Source organism: Gambusia affinis, linkage group LG23, assembly GCF_019740435.1.
Source record: "Gambusia affinis linkage group LG23, SWU_Gaff_1.0, whole genome shotgun sequence".
Taxonomy (NCBI): domain Eukaryota; kingdom Metazoa; phylum Chordata; class Actinopteri; order Cyprinodontiformes; family Poeciliidae; genus Gambusia; species Gambusia affinis.
The window spans coordinates 11,820,321-11,835,329 of record NC_057890.1 but is presented as its reverse complement, the minus strand read 5'-3'; the positions used below and the strand labels follow the sequence as shown (position 1 = coordinate 11,835,329).

The following is a 15,009-nucleotide window of genomic DNA, read 5'->3' as shown; positions in this document are numbered from 1 at the left end:
AAAATAACCTAAATGGTGATTTGACATAGCAACATCATTATCAGGTTTGACAGAACTGTGAAAAGTCTGGCAGATTCTGAAGTGCAATGCTGTACGGAAAGCGTTGAGGATCTGTGCGGCTGTAGTGTGTTTAATATTTTGTCATAACACCCTCAAACATCAATGTACTTTCTTTAGATCAACAAAGTAGCAGGAAATTCTGAATGGGAAGGAAAAGAATGTGGGTTTTTTTCTCCAAAATGTTTTACCATCTTTTTATCCTGACGTCTGTAATAGTATTTCAGCATAAATGGTGGTGTTCTGTGAAGGCCAAAGAGGTTTGGTGAAGCATATTAGTGAACAAACCAACCAATACATGTCTCCCTAAGAGTGGTTAGATGCACCCACCAGACTTTGTATTTAATGCAGGTGTGGCAAAAAGAAAGCTGCAAATCATCCTGTTTGCAGTTTCCCAAAAGCCATTCAGGTGAAGACGGCGATCTTGGAAGAAAGCATGTTCATATTACACACGAGTGCTTTCTGTCTACCAGCCAGTGAGCTGTCAAGATCTTCAGGGGATTCAGAAAAGGCCTTTTGTGTTCCCAGAATCAATTATCATAGTAATGAATAGATAACAATAAATAAAAGATTTTTTAACCATTTCAAATTATTGTAGAAAAACTTCTGTTTACTAAGCAACCCAGATATTTTTGTGGTATTCTGTTTGAATGCCTTCAGCTTCAAACAGTCCTTCCTTATTGATCATATTTTTGTTACTTGATTGGGGAAGCATTGGCTCATAAATGCCTTATCAACTTTGTTTTTTATGCATAAGTGGCACATAATTGTGTAAGGAGGTGATGCATAAGTTTTAACATTCCTCTGCAAGAAAAATCTGAAATGTGTGGATTGCCTCTGATACCGCCCACTGAAAAACCCTCAAGGAATCTTCAATAGATTTTTCATTTTTATGATATGTATATATAATTTTGGTGCTTGAGTATGATTTTTTTTTTTATTATTATTATTTTTGTTTTGCAAGTTTGATCAAGCAGAGGTTCACCCCTAACAGAAGCGAGCGGGCCCTGACGTGGTTGGATATCATTCACCAGAGCAGACATGAAAATGGTGTCAGCGTTTGAGACGATTCATCATCAAAATTCTACTTTAACACGATCTGATATTCTTGTTCCAGTAGTTTAAACTATTTGTTGCCCAAAATACTCGAGTTGAAAAGTTTGTTGTCGTTTCAACGCATCGTCCTCAAGAGCTTTCCTCCAAAACTGACTTTCGACGTTGGTCCCATTGCTTCTCTGGCTGAAAGCACACCTGCTGAATTCCTTCTCATTATTATTCAGACAAAAATGAGTAGTGTTGTGAAATTTGGAGAGACAGAAATGCATATTTCAAAAATAGAAAGCAAGGCCATAAAAGAAACCCCAAACGTAGAACCCCTGTGTCTGTTTCACCAGACTATTTTTAAAGGCCCTCTAATTACAATATCTAGAGTCAGATAGATCAACGTCAGAAATACGCCGGTCAGGAGCTAAATGAAGCCCAAATATACTGTTGACTGTTTCTATGGAGCACACAGCAGAAGGAGGTCCAGGTAAGATTCATTATTCTGTATTGATTCTCTCTGATGTCTCAAAGCCAAGGAGAAGACGAAGATAAATGAGAGGAGGATATGTTACGAGGGCAGAGAGTGAGACTTGAGCAGTGAAAAGGGAGCTGGTTTTAATGTGCATATTTCCCACATTCTTGTTCGTCGGCGGTTTCTGTCGACGTCAGCATGGACTGAAGTTTATACAATTTTGAGTGGCTTATTGTAAAAACCGGGAAGAGTCCTTCGAGGAATGCTAAAAAAACTCTCAGTGTGTTTGTTTCTGCTGTCAAAAAGCGACTAAAAGCCACGACTTTGGGGAAACTTGTTTCGCAGAGGCAATTTCCAAACATCCTCTATAGCACCAGAACTGTTAATAATTTGAAGCAGGCAGCTCACTCACACACACACACACACACACACACACACACACACACACAGGGAGACCTGAGGCAAGAATAGATTTCCCCTCTGTCTTGTCTCCAGAGTTTGGATTCCACTTGCAAATGTTACCATCAATTTTCTTAGAATCGTTAGGAGTTTAAAACTGTGTAAGAGCCCATATTTTACATAAAAAAAAAAGAAAAACAAAATCAAACTGCAGTAAAACTTGATTTATTTTTGTTATCATTTTAAATCTTCCACTTGAGTAAACAAGAGGGTTCTCTCATAAGGTTTGCATCTGGTTGACCTCTGGCCGGCTTCAGTGTCCAAAACCAATAGTCGTCAACCTCCTCTTCCCTAAGGAAAATCAATAAGAAAGGAGAAAAGCGATGGTCGACTATATGGTAGATTAATTCAGCTTATCAGGTCTGACAGAAACAAAAGTGTGGACTATGCAGGGGTAACAGCAATCATTGATTTTGTGTGATGAGATAAAATGTACTGTACTCAAAGTTCTTAATGAAAATATCCTGTCCAGAATACATTAGGATTTTATAAGCAATGCAAAGTAACACAGAGTCTGTTTTCAAAGGTCTCCTAAAACTACTTGATAATTTATAGGTAAAAAAATATATATATGTTGTTGCCGTGCTTTTTATTATTCACCAGATCTAGGTGGGGAAGATGAAGCCCAGCCTGCTGGGAACTGCAGCTGCAGGTGATGAAACGACCATGAAACAGCTTTAAAGGAGATGCAAACGCAAAGATGATTTCAATCTGCAGTTTATGATTTGTGATTAAAGTGTTTTCCTAGCAACAGTGCCACATTTACAGTTTAAACATTATTTGGTGCTTTAAAACTTGACTATGTGTGGGCTGAGGTGTCCGGCTGCATGGAAGTTTTTTCTCTTTTAAGAAAATAAGAAACGATCTACTCCAGCTTAATTTTAGGTTCTTGCGCATTTCTCACATTGACATTTCCTACATGGTTCAGAACATCAAACAACGCTAACTTTCCGGAGTAGAAAATCAGTTTTCAAATTGGGATCCAACACAATCTGGCGCAGAAAATCTCCATTGTATTTTAGTCAAGAGAACGACTAAGACATTATTTGGGTCATTCAGTGGAAAACTTATTGATCTTCTTTGCATCATCGTCCTGCTATGTTACCCAAGTGTTGTTGAACTTACTTTTACAAACTGATAGCTGGAAGTTAATGGATTTCATCATAGACAGAGGAATTCAGGCTTCCGTCAATTACAGCAAGTCATCCAGGTCCTAAAGTGGCTAAGCTGCAGACAATCACACTACCACCAGAAGCAGATGTGACGCAACCTTCTGAAAAGTGCCACCGTTGCTTTATGAATTTATTAAATATTTTCCAAAAGTCTTGATGAAGATATTTTATAAGACATATGATATTTGTTGCGATTCTTTGTTGGGTTTGTTTTTTGGTCGGCAGCTGTTTTAGCCTCAAAACTCGACATGGAAGCTATTTTTGCCCAATCCGTTTTATTATTATTGAATTATGAGTACCAAACGAGGCAAGTGACGCTTAAGGTTGGTTTTCATGGTTTTCTCTCGCCCCTCAGTAAATAATCATTTGAAAACTACATTTTATATTTACCTGGATTATCGCCGTGAATATGAAATAGGACACATTGAATTGATTGATTTATATACCGGTAATCTGAAACGGCGAGGTGCAACAAAACAAATAAAAGAACAAATTTGAAACTGATGTACTGTATATCTGTATGTAGGTTCAATGAGATTGGGGAGCAAAAACATATTAATACAGGGAACAAACTGAAAGAGGGAGTAAGTTTTTGTTAAATTTGCACAGCTCAAATGTAAGAGTACGTAAATTCAACTTCAAAGGTCACAGCTCTCAGCGGAGGTACTAAGTTTCCCCATATTATGGAGCTATTTTACCATGATTAGTGTTACTTTGAGTGTCTAATAAAGATTTAGTTATAGAGAGAGCTTAATTGGTTGAATGTGTCTGGCCTGGTGGGGAACCTGCACCGTTGGTTCAAATGATTCACTTTTAGCTCTAAATCTTCCTAATGGCTCACATGGATTATATATATTTATATATCTATCTGTCTACATATAGAGAGATATATATCATGTGCTTTTCCATCACTTCTATCTGCTGCCTGTTTATGTTATTATGAATTAACCCTGGAGTAAAATCCAATTAACAGTTCTTGACTAAGAAGAGCATTCCGGGTTGAGTGTGTCGAAGACTGTGTGTTTTCCTCTCTGTTTAAACCATTAAATCCAACAGTCTGATGCTATTAATGCAGTTCTCAGGCGTCTTTTCTGTGTCATTACCCCCAAATATAGACTAGAGGAGGATTGGATTTGCCAGGAAGCTTCTTGCTCGTCGCACAACGGCTGTAGTATGTGAACTTAAACATGTGAGATGTCACACTGGATTATTTCCAGTTGCTTTTTGGATTTGGTCTTTTATGTTGACGTTTAGAATTTGGTTATGATTGATTGAATATTGCCAGCTCTCAATCCATTACAGAGCTGTGGTTCAGGTTGCATTAGCAGCACAACCTAGCGCACCATAAATCAGAGCAGCCTAGAAGTGGATCAACTTGAAGTAAAAAACACCAATATGATGAACATGACTGGATTAAAGGCTTGATGAAACACAACAAAACATGGATCTCACAGCTAGTTGGTGGTTTGTACCAGCTGACCACCTTCTGTGTTATCCAGTCTCTTAGCTAATAAAGACACCGCCCATGCTGTGAGCGCGTTGGAAGATTAATGACATCAATCAGAATCCTTCATCAGGTCGCACAAATTACAGGCTGAAAGCGCTGTAATCTGTTTCCGCATTGTCTTTGAAAACAAAATGTAATTTCTCTTCTCTTTTTAAGTCAAGATCTTTTATGTTTGATACAGCGATGTGAACTGGTACAGCGGTCATTATTTATTTTTTAAGATTAGGATAACACTTACAACTTTGTGAAAATTGTTCTGGTTTTTGTGTTATGGGACGTGACCAAAAACACGTCATGTCTGGCCTTGGTTAAGACAGACAGAGAGAGCTCTTTAAACGTCTCTCCTCTTGTCTCACACAATAAGACCATATAGTTTGATAAATTAGTTGTGTTTAGAAAGCTTAGCACATTTACGCTTTGGAGGGCGAGATGAAAAAACATCTTCATCCTGATATGGCTTCCATACAAATGGTTAAGATTCAGATACCATTTAATGGTTGCTGTGGAGTTTTGGTTGCATTCACTGTGACTGAATTTAAGATTTACATTGTCCATTCCTGCTTCGCTTGGTCGCAGAACAAACAAGTTATCGTCAGTTATTGCAAACTTATTACCAAAGTGATTTTGTTGAAAACAATTACTTGCTGACTTTTTCTAAAACTTTGTCTTTATGACAACGTGCTCCTGGTAGAGGTTGCTTTAACATGGGTGCTAACATGTGTGGAGGCTGCCATATTCCAACGATGCACTGCGGTTGCAAACATCGCTGCTGTCACGCAGCTGTCTGCTGCCACCAAGTGGCTTTTTCCGTGAGTCTGCCTTGCATTTGAAGATCCGTTTGAAGCGTCACATCATCTCTGCCTGCTTCCAGATTTAGCAAATAATCCATTACAAAAATGATTTTTAAGTATTTCTTAACTCATTCTCACACCACATCTAATGTGAGCATCACAACGTATATTACATTTTAATAAAATTGCAATTACCTTTCATCTTGTTTTAAACTGTTTTTGTACGTTTTGATTTTACAAACAGTTTTTAAGAGATGTTGCCAAACATCGCTATCTGTGGTTTGCCTGAATTGCAATTTTTGTTTGGCATACTCCTTTTGATGTAACATGTGTCCGTGTTGAGTGTAGATTTTGAGAGAAATATGCTCATTGATAATGTGTGTCAATGTTGGGGATGTGACTTAGATGAAATATCCCAATTTTATGCATTTTAATTTACTCTTGAACCATTTACTCTGCACTAAGTACATGAAGAAAATTCTTTCTTCGCGTACAGATCTTTGAACCAAATCTCTTTGAACATTTTCTCTCCTACAAGTTAAATTCAAGATTTTTCTTTAACTTGAAAGAGCACATCATCCCAGATCCTCACTGCGCAGAGGGAAACTGAGAAATATACTAGAGATTGTTTCTATAGACTGCACAGCAGAGGCAGTCACAGGTAAGATTCATTATTTTTCATCGATTCTCTCTAATCCCTCAAAGCAAAGGAGATGATGATGATAAAAGAGAAGAAGATGGGTTACAGAGCCTGTTTTACGAGTCAGAGTTGGGTGTTTACGGAGGAGACTTTTTAAAGTCCATATTTTGCACATTCTACTGCATCAGCAGTTTCTTTGAAATGTTGAGCTGCTTATTTAAAAAAGCCACAAAGAATCCTTGAGGAGTGAGACAGAGGCACTCAGCTGCTGAAAAGCAGCTAAACCACGAGTCTCGTTGAATCATAGAGGCAGTTTTCAAACATTCCCTGCTGTAGCAGAACTATTCATAACTGGAGACAGGCTGCTTGCAGGGAAAGCGAGGGAAAGCTGACACTAGTGGGTCAGAGTTCCACTCTCAAATGTGTCAGCGTCAACATAAACTCACATGCTAAAATCCACGTAGCCTTTTGCAAAAAAAATCTCAAAGGAGAATTCTTTAGGTTTTTTTTTTTTTTTTCTTTGTGGTCAGTTGAAGCAAGAAGTAAATTGTTTTTCCACAATAAGTTTTTGTTGTTGTTTTTTTAAAAAGGAGAATTAGTAAAAAACGATCCCAAAAGTATAACTAACAAAAATTCTCATGTGAGTGTCGTCTGTGAGCTGGACTCGGGTTTGCTAGAGGGATTCAGAAATCCCCTCGATCAGAGTCTTGCTGACTTGTGATCGGTTCAGAAACTGGCTTTTTTTTTTTTACATTTATCATTAGAATGTTTGGCTGAAGTGGTGTTTGCAGAGCTCAGATTCAGCTTCCAGATCAACTCCAAACCCTTGAGATATTTGATTATCTTGACCAGGAGATATTATATAAGTTCAGGCTACTGCAGCTCAAAGGCTTATAATTTAAGTGCAATTATAAAATTTTGTTGTTCTTGTCCAGTTATTGGGACAACATTAGCGTATTTCTTTGCTATGTTATGACATTATGCGGATCCTCCATTCAGCTTATTGGATATTATTTCTACTGAGAAAAAAAAATGCAATTGCAGATGTTATTTAAAAACTAATGGATAAGAACATTATGAAGGGAATTTTTTGACGCCACATATCAAAATTCCAGACCTCGACACCGTCTGGCGTCCTTCTTACCCAGAGATCTGGAAGAGGACTCGCCTCTCTATCCTGCCCCGCAGCCAAAGCACCAATCAACACCTGACGAAGATTAGAGTGACGACAACATGGATTTCCGGCGTGCAACTCTTGTAAGCTCATTAAAGAGGGGACACACCACACTTTTCAGATTTTTAATTGCAAAAAAAACCTTCGAAAAGCATTTCTACAGTTTTCTTTCCACTCGTTATGCTCTGCTTTTTGTTGTTCCAAAAAAAAAAAATAAAAGTCCCAATGAAATGGACTAAGGTTTGTGTTTATTATGTGTCACATTGTGGAAAGGTTCATTAAGGTATATTAATACTTTTACTAGGCACACAAAACATTTTCAGCTGCTTGGACACAGACAGACTGCTTCACACCTCGCCCCTAACACCATGTGTCATACCACTGAGGCTACATTTGCTGGGAACATGAGCATGGTTGCTGTTGCCTTTGCTGTTGTGCTTCAAATGACACTCCCAGGTGCTAAATGCCGCGTCAACCTGGCGACACACGCAGAGAAAGCAAAGGACTGCAAGCAAAGCATAAACCGACAGCTTATGCTTTGCACTCCAACTCGTTATTTCTTTTATCTTCCCCAAATACATTTTAATACTTACTTTCGGTTGCCGAGGGAGTCACAGCAAACATGGAGGTCACGTCGCCGTCATGTCGTCTATTTAAATCTGATGTATTCCTGAGAACACCTGTCTTTTACCCCTCCCTGATTCGTTCATTGTCCTTTTTATAATTCATCACAGCATCGCCGCGCTCCTTTTGTGCCTCATGTAAACTAACGGGTTCCAAGAACGTGAAACATGATAAAGTCAGCTACAGATATGGAAACGTTTTCAGTTTGTTTTTTTTTATTTAGCTCATCTTTGATCACTAAATGTCATAACAAAAATAAAAATAAATCCTGGGCCCCTACTTGTCTTAAAATGTGCATTGAAAAAAAAAAAAAAGCAAACAAACTCTAAAGCAGATGCCAAAGTTAGCCTTTGGGTAAGTGTGGCATATTTTCTTCTTTTTTTTCAGATGACTGTCCAGTTTTGGCTTCGACATCTCATTGCGCTCCGCCGGCGGTATCGAACATCTTCTTGCGGCCCTCCATGCCCGACATGGCTTCCACGTTCTTACGCCAGTCGCCCACTTCGCTGGTAAGGACCTGAGGAAGAGATCAAAACACTTGAAATATCGAGACGGCCTGAATGAAACGCGAATAAAGAAACTGAGAATCTACTCATACCTTGTCCTGCTTGACATCCTCCTTTTTCACAGACTTGAGGTTGGCCCTGAGGTCCATTGAGCCTTTGTGTTTGGAGCCCAGCAGAGCTCTCATCATCTCATCTGCTGAGACCCTCACCTTCCTGAGGGCGGGCTTTTTAAACTTGCCTCCCAGATCCTGGATTTTCAGCTTCAACTCATGGATCTAAAGCAAAGTGTAGCAAAACGTGAACATCCTGCTGCCGTAAAGTATTTGCAGCGTTTCCACTTATATGTAAAAAACTTTTTTTTCTTTTTTTTGCTCTTTTCCTATTTTCATTCAGAACCTCAAAACGTATGTACATTTAGGAGGAAAGAATAATTTAACAAATTAGAAGATGAAAATAAAATGCTATTTCCTGATAATTTCTTTTGAAATTTACTGAAAAATGAAAAAACTTAGATATTTAGATAGAAATAATAATATTACAAGAATTGGAAATCACATGGTTTCATTTATGCGTTTAGATGTTGTCATTTCTGGAGGGTAAATATTTGCAGAAACCGCATGAAAGATCGACGACTTCCCAGTGAGCCCCATGGTTGCAAACCTAGGTGACTGGAAAGTTAAACAAACTTAAAAAAAAAAAAGAAACTATGTCTTTAGTCTCAGGCTTTCCAAGTATACGTGTATAAGTAAATATATTGCAAATGTATGTAAGACGTGACAAAGTAGGAACTTACATCTTTGTTGTGTTTGCAGACTTTATGTTCACAGTCATACCTCTCTTCATCCACAATGTCAATTTTCTCATGAAGCTGTTTGCACAGTTTCTGAAAGGGATATCTTCACATTACAGTTCAATAAATGCATCTAAAAATAAACTTCATTTGGCTTAAATCCCTCTTACTTGGAGGTCATCCAGCGACAAACCCGACAGTTGCAGAGGAGGCAGCTTTTCCTTCAGGTAGCGTCCTTTCTCCTCCTCTCGCTCCTGTCGCTCCCTCTCCAGATCATCACATGCTCTTTGGAGGAGCAACATCTGATCAGAACAGTTAGAAACAATGTTGATCCCAGGCTTGATGCAGTGGATTGCTTCCTTTTGATTTTTTTTTCTTTTTTTTACATCTGTCACACCTTCAGAGTAATTCTCATAAAGACAAAGGAAGCAAAACAGACTGCTCAGGCATAAAGTTGTGCAGAAGTAAAAAGCAGGGTTGGAATATTCACCACAATTCAAACCTTAGCTAGAAAGGAGAGCATTAGTCAGAGGCAGAAATTCACAGTCCAGGTGGGAAAATCTGTCAACTTCCAGCAAAAATAAATACAGCAATTTTTTGAGACGAATGGTGAGAAGAATGCTACTTTTTAAAGAAGCTTCATCTTTGATTTGCCACAAGCCAAACAAGGACCAGTAAAGGCACAGAAGATGTTCCTCTGGTCAGATTAGACAAAAATTTAACTTTCAGGACCCATGTGCAAAAATCCCAAGCTAGCAAGAAAGCTAACACTGCTCATCACGCTGAACACATCATTGCCCCAGTCTGGTAGCGGCAGCATCATGCTGTGGGAAGACTTTCCTTCGGCAGGACAAATTAAAATGTGTCCGAGGCTGAAAATCGGCAGCACCTTTAAAGATGCTTGCACAAATCTAGTGGAGACAGCTTCGCAGATACATAAAAACAGCTATCAGTGCAGTGAAATATGATGGATGAATAATAAAAAACAGCACACTTCCAGGCTTTTATTTGTAGTTTTGCACTGCTTTGTAAATGTCTATTACATCAAGTTTTTCATTAAATTGAAAATTTGACTTAAGGGGAATACTTTTGCAATATTAATTAATCAAAATTGCAGAATTTCTAGACTAGTAGGACAAAATGTGAAATATTTGGGCTGCAGGATTGTGGGGGGTAAAAAAAAAACAAAACCAAATTTGACATTTGGAACTTACTTTGAGGGAGAGCTTGCGGGACGCCGAAATCTTTGACTTCGGCTGTGGGAAATGAAATTTGTGTATGTAGTTACGTGACACAGTTTGTGCAAAAACAAAATCTTCACATTTCTACTAAAATCATACAATTTCAACATTTTTATCACTCCAGAAAATGTGTGTTTAAACCGAACAAAATAGCTGTGAACCGCTCCATGTAAAGGGAATACCTAGAGAAGCTCAACACCACTTACTGCGGCCTCATATGCAAAGATAACACTATTATTAGGACGGAGTCAAGCGGAAAGCTCTCAAGGATGCCGATAGCAATTTCAACAGATAACCGCTGCCACATCTTTGCCATGTCTGTAAGGACAATGTGTCCTCTGTCCCACACACGGAGGATTAACACAGTGGAACATAGTTGGCTCACCTTATCCCCTTTGGGATTCATGGCTGCACGTCTGCAGAGGGCCTGAAACGGCAAACGGGGACAAATGAGACTGCTTATCAAAACATGAGCAGTAAGAGAATCACAAAATGGGAGCAGAAGTAGGATTTTATTACCTCAATTTACCTATAGTTATAAACTAATCAAACACCTGGAAAGGAAACAAAACAAATCTTATTTCCCTTTGAGGCTATTAACTAACTATGTAAATCAGGAAGATTAAAGCAAGAGCAAAAGAACAATATTTCTTCTGTATTCGGCTTCATTAAAAGTTTTGAACGTGGCATTGGTATTAAAATTTCTACTTGGACCATCTAAGCTAAATCAAATGTGTTGCAGTTAAAATCTTTTCACCAGATTGATTGTGAAAAACGCATGCACGAGTAGGCAACTAAGGTGAGCTGTCATTTTTTTAATACAGAGCTCCAGATTTACTCTCCTAAGTAAGTAGCCCAATCATAGTTTTGACTAAATAAAAGCATCAAAAACTTGCGATTGGTTGAGATTAAGTCATATTTTAAAGAAACTCCAAAGCAAGTTTACCTCTGAATAGATGTTTGCCGACGTGTGGAGTCAAACAGCAGCTGCTCCAGACAATGGAAAGCTTTTTATATAAAGGGGGGGGGGGGGGGGGTGAGGGGGTGGACAGTAAATATAACGTCTGGTCTGAAGAATGTGCTGGCACGAGACCAAGAAGAGAATATCTCCTCCCTATCACTGTAATAATGCCACATAGGGGGTAATGATCTATCTTGAGCGCTGCTTTAATGGTATCATCTTTTCCCTCTGGTGTATGATGTGTTTCACTCTTTTTAACTGAATAACCACATTAACACACTTCTCCCCCATCTCACAAATTTATTCCAGCGTATTTATTTGGAGTCAGTTTACCGCTAATAGTCATCTCAAGGCAAACTCGTATCCTGCTGTTTGTTCTTAATCAAACTATCTAATTTATTCCAATGCAAAGCGATCATATAGTCCCATTCAGATTGAGAAGTATACAATCAAATTCAATTTAAACGATGGTACAGTGCAGGAAGATTTTATTTTTTCACTAAACACCAGTCGGTAAAGATCTGTCCAGATGGAAGGACTGAGTTATTTCCAATCCTCCTAGGTAAACATGCGGTCACTTCTGGGAAAACAAAAAAAACAAAAAAAACAAAGAGAGCACACATAGTTTATTGGAACCATAGTGATTTTACTGAGCAAATAGATAGAACCAATCACAAAAACACTGCACCCAGAGTCTTCGCTATGGAAACAAACAGGAAAGAAAGAAAACAGACCATATGCAAAGTTTATGGCAGCAATGACTCCATAAATGCCCCTTTGCCAAACATGGCATCAACAGACCTGGGGTACTTTCAATGGCTCGAAAAAAGGCAGAGAACAAAGGCGATGGCAGCAAAAATTGCAGCTAATTTCAAATAAATGTATTCGTAATGAACAGAACTAGAACTACTGTACATTTTCACAATTAGTCTAGCCTTTTTTTTTTAAAGTTTTATATTTATTTTCTACAAGTGTTCTTCAAACCAATCATCCCTCCATTTTACATTTTTGTATACATTACATCGAAAACAACAAATATTTACACAAAATAGGTTTCAACTATTACCACTGTCCTGTTTTTTTTTAATGAAAAATAATTACATTCCCTAACTTAATACGATTCTAAAATAATATGTAAAAATAATAATACTACTAATAATAATAGAATATTCTTCTGAAAATAAGTTAGTCAAATAAAATATGGCGGCAGCGTTGGACATTTTAGCCTTTGAGTTGTGAAAGGCATTCAAATGTTTCCAAATTGTGACTCAAAATCTATTTAACCTCTTAAGTGAACGGCTTTGACCCTCACTCACAAAGATATTCGATAGTGATATTTGTGTTAGAGGAGTGCTTCCTGGGTTTCTGCATTGATCTCAAACTATTCTTAAACTAGCCCTTTCTGGTTGAGATTCATTTCCCTCGCCCCCGTCTCCTCATGTTGAAAAAAATAATATATGTATAGAATCTTTGCATCAAATGTAAAAAGGTGTTATTGGACATTTTCTGACCACTGCTGCCTCACAGCCCCGCTTCCAATACGGAGTTGACAATGTCGCCTCCATGTTTGTGTGGGCTGTCCTCAGGCATTTAGGCCACTTTAAATTGCCCTTTGGTGTGACTCTGTGCATGCATAGTTTCATCTCCCGGGTGTCTCTTAAATCCCAAACTACAGATTTGTTGTCTGTGTTTACACATCTTTTTATCAACGCTCACGTGCTTTTTAAACTTTCTTACACCGATTAGTCCAGTGTCATCATTTTGCGTCACTTCATGAAGTTATAAACAGAGTACTAACAACTGGGAGGAGAAAATGACCCACAATTTACACATCAAGTTATTAGAGACATGTTTTTTTTTTTCATTTCAGTATTCACCGTGAGGCATTCTTTGACCTCTTCTTCATAACAAACCCTTTTGTTCTGTGTTTTCTATTCATATCTACTTTCATCAGTACCTCGGCGTGGCATTGCGAAGATTTCAAAGCGCGAGCGCTAATCTTGACCCGAGCTGCGACACTATTTGTAAATGACTTAACCCCCGCTGCATCAGGTTTCTAATCTTCCCAGAAGCTTCCACCGGAATAAAGCTGATGCGAGCGTTAAGGTGTTTTGGGTAAACTGAGCACTGGCTTTCTTAGAGGAACACGAGGTGCTGTGATAAAAGATCATTAGTCAACAGACTTGTTAAGGCTTCTCAGAGATTAGAAACAATAACGAGAGCAAAAGGTATTAGTTTGCATAATGAGACAAGCACATTCGGTGTGTTTTCTTGTTTTCCTGTCCCATTTGTGATTTACAAATTAAAGCTCATTAGAGTTTCTTTTAATGTGGAGACATTTTTTAGTTACATTGTGTCGGAGATGTGAAGAGAACAACACCGGGGCCAATAAAAGGAGAAAAGCTGCATGGAATAACAAATGCTCTGTTATACAGCTAACCTCAGCAGGTGGGAGAGCTATTCCTGACGAAACCCAACTCCGCTACTGTCACCACAGAGACGCATGTGTTTTCATGATGCACTTTGAAGTCCTGTTGCTTTAAGTTGATGAGTAACATTTAGAGTTCGGACAAAAGGCAACGGTAAAAAACTATAACATGAAACTCAACGATTCGGTGAGTTTTCACTAAATTGCACACATGAGCATGACATTACGTCGCAGTGGTTTGAGTTTTCTATTCATTTCTGAGAAAACTGAGTCGGTGCAACAACCTTATAAGTTCTTAAATGGGAGTTGGCTAAAGCTCTTTACCCGTTTCGTGAAGACGTTTCCTGTTCTTGGCTTGTTATTAGGATGTTGCAGCATTAAACTGGAGCCAGAACAGTCCCACCGATGAGGCAGGTTAGGTCACAGGTCACCGAGCATGACCTCCAACCGGTCCATCGTTTGGGTTTTTGTCATTCCTGAAATACTTCCTGAGTCACCTGTCTCTGACACCAGCGATCCGGTCAGGTCCATATTTAGGACAGTTTTCCTCAGACCACATTCAAGACTGGCCTATAAAACCCGTTCCAATGAGTCAATTAGAGTTTCTTTTTGTATTTATGCATGCATGTTTTTATATTAGGAATTTGTTGCTTTATGTTCTCTTCTTCTGTGTTCTGTAGTTTTATGGAACATTCATTCTGTTCTCCTGTTTGTATTTTGCCAAAAACTGCCAAATTTTACGTTGTTGTAGTAATTTACTTTCTCGTCTGTCTATAAATTTGCCAGCACCTTGTTGTATCGGTGCCACACACACACACACACACACACTTCTATGCCTTTTTTTCTCCCCAAAAAATTATCAAAACCATTGTATTTCTATTTTGCAATAGGGTCTCCATTAGTCTATATAACACCTTAAATAGATCTTGATTTATTAAATCATTATTATTATGGTACAAGTTTGCTACTGCTAACACTTTTCAGCTTAGACTTTGCACAAACCCTTGATTTGCAACTCCTCTGTCTGCAAAGCGCAGAGAACAGCTGAGACATGACTTCACCCAAGTGGCCTGGCCCTCCCAACCTTGACTCTGGCTCGCCAATTATCCCAGAAGGAGCCGCCTCACTTGGACGAGCCTGTGT

At 38.6% G+C, this 15,009-nt stretch overlaps 1 protein-coding gene across 2 annotated transcripts; it reads right to left on the bottom strand.

Annotated features, from left to right (window-relative positions):
* Positions 1-8,133: 8,133 nt before the first annotated feature.
* tnni1d (troponin I, skeletal, slow d) lies at positions 8,134-11,497 on the bottom strand. 2 transcript variants are annotated; one of them, XM_044108777.1, is made up of 8 exons: positions 11,424-11,484; positions 10,997-11,031; positions 10,863-10,904; positions 10,451-10,492; positions 9,407-9,538; positions 9,240-9,329; positions 8,539-8,721; positions 8,134-8,457 (listed from the first exon to the last, which is right to left on the bottom strand). In XM_044108777.1, exons 3-8 carry the CDS (start codon positions 10,881-10,883, stop codon positions 8,356-8,358), a joined length of 570 nt encoding a protein of 189 aa, XP_043964712.1. In that variant the 5' UTR covers positions 10,884-10,904; positions 10,997-11,031; positions 11,424-11,484; the 3' UTR covers positions 8,134-8,355. The 2 variants fall into 2 exon arrangements, with proteins under 2 accessions (XP_043964712.1, XP_043964713.1); XM_044108778.1 differs by lacking the exon at positions 10,997-11,031 and having other exon boundaries at positions 11,424-11,497.
* Between the last annotated feature and the right edge of the window lie 3,512 nt (positions 11,498-15,009).

Bases quoted from the DNA above. Each gene is read 5' to 3' on its own strand.
- tnni1d (XM_044108778.1), bottom strand. From the start codon at position 10,883: ATGAATCCCAAAGGGGATAAG. The intron at 10,493-10,862 runs GTGAGCCAACTA...CATTTCCCACAG, and splicing joins TGAATCCCAAAGGGGATAAG to CCGAAGTCAAAGATTTCGGC. The intron at 9,330-9,406 runs GTAAGAGGGATT...TATCCCTTTCAG, and splicing joins TGTCGCTGGATGACCTCCAA to AAACTGTGCAAACAGCTTCA.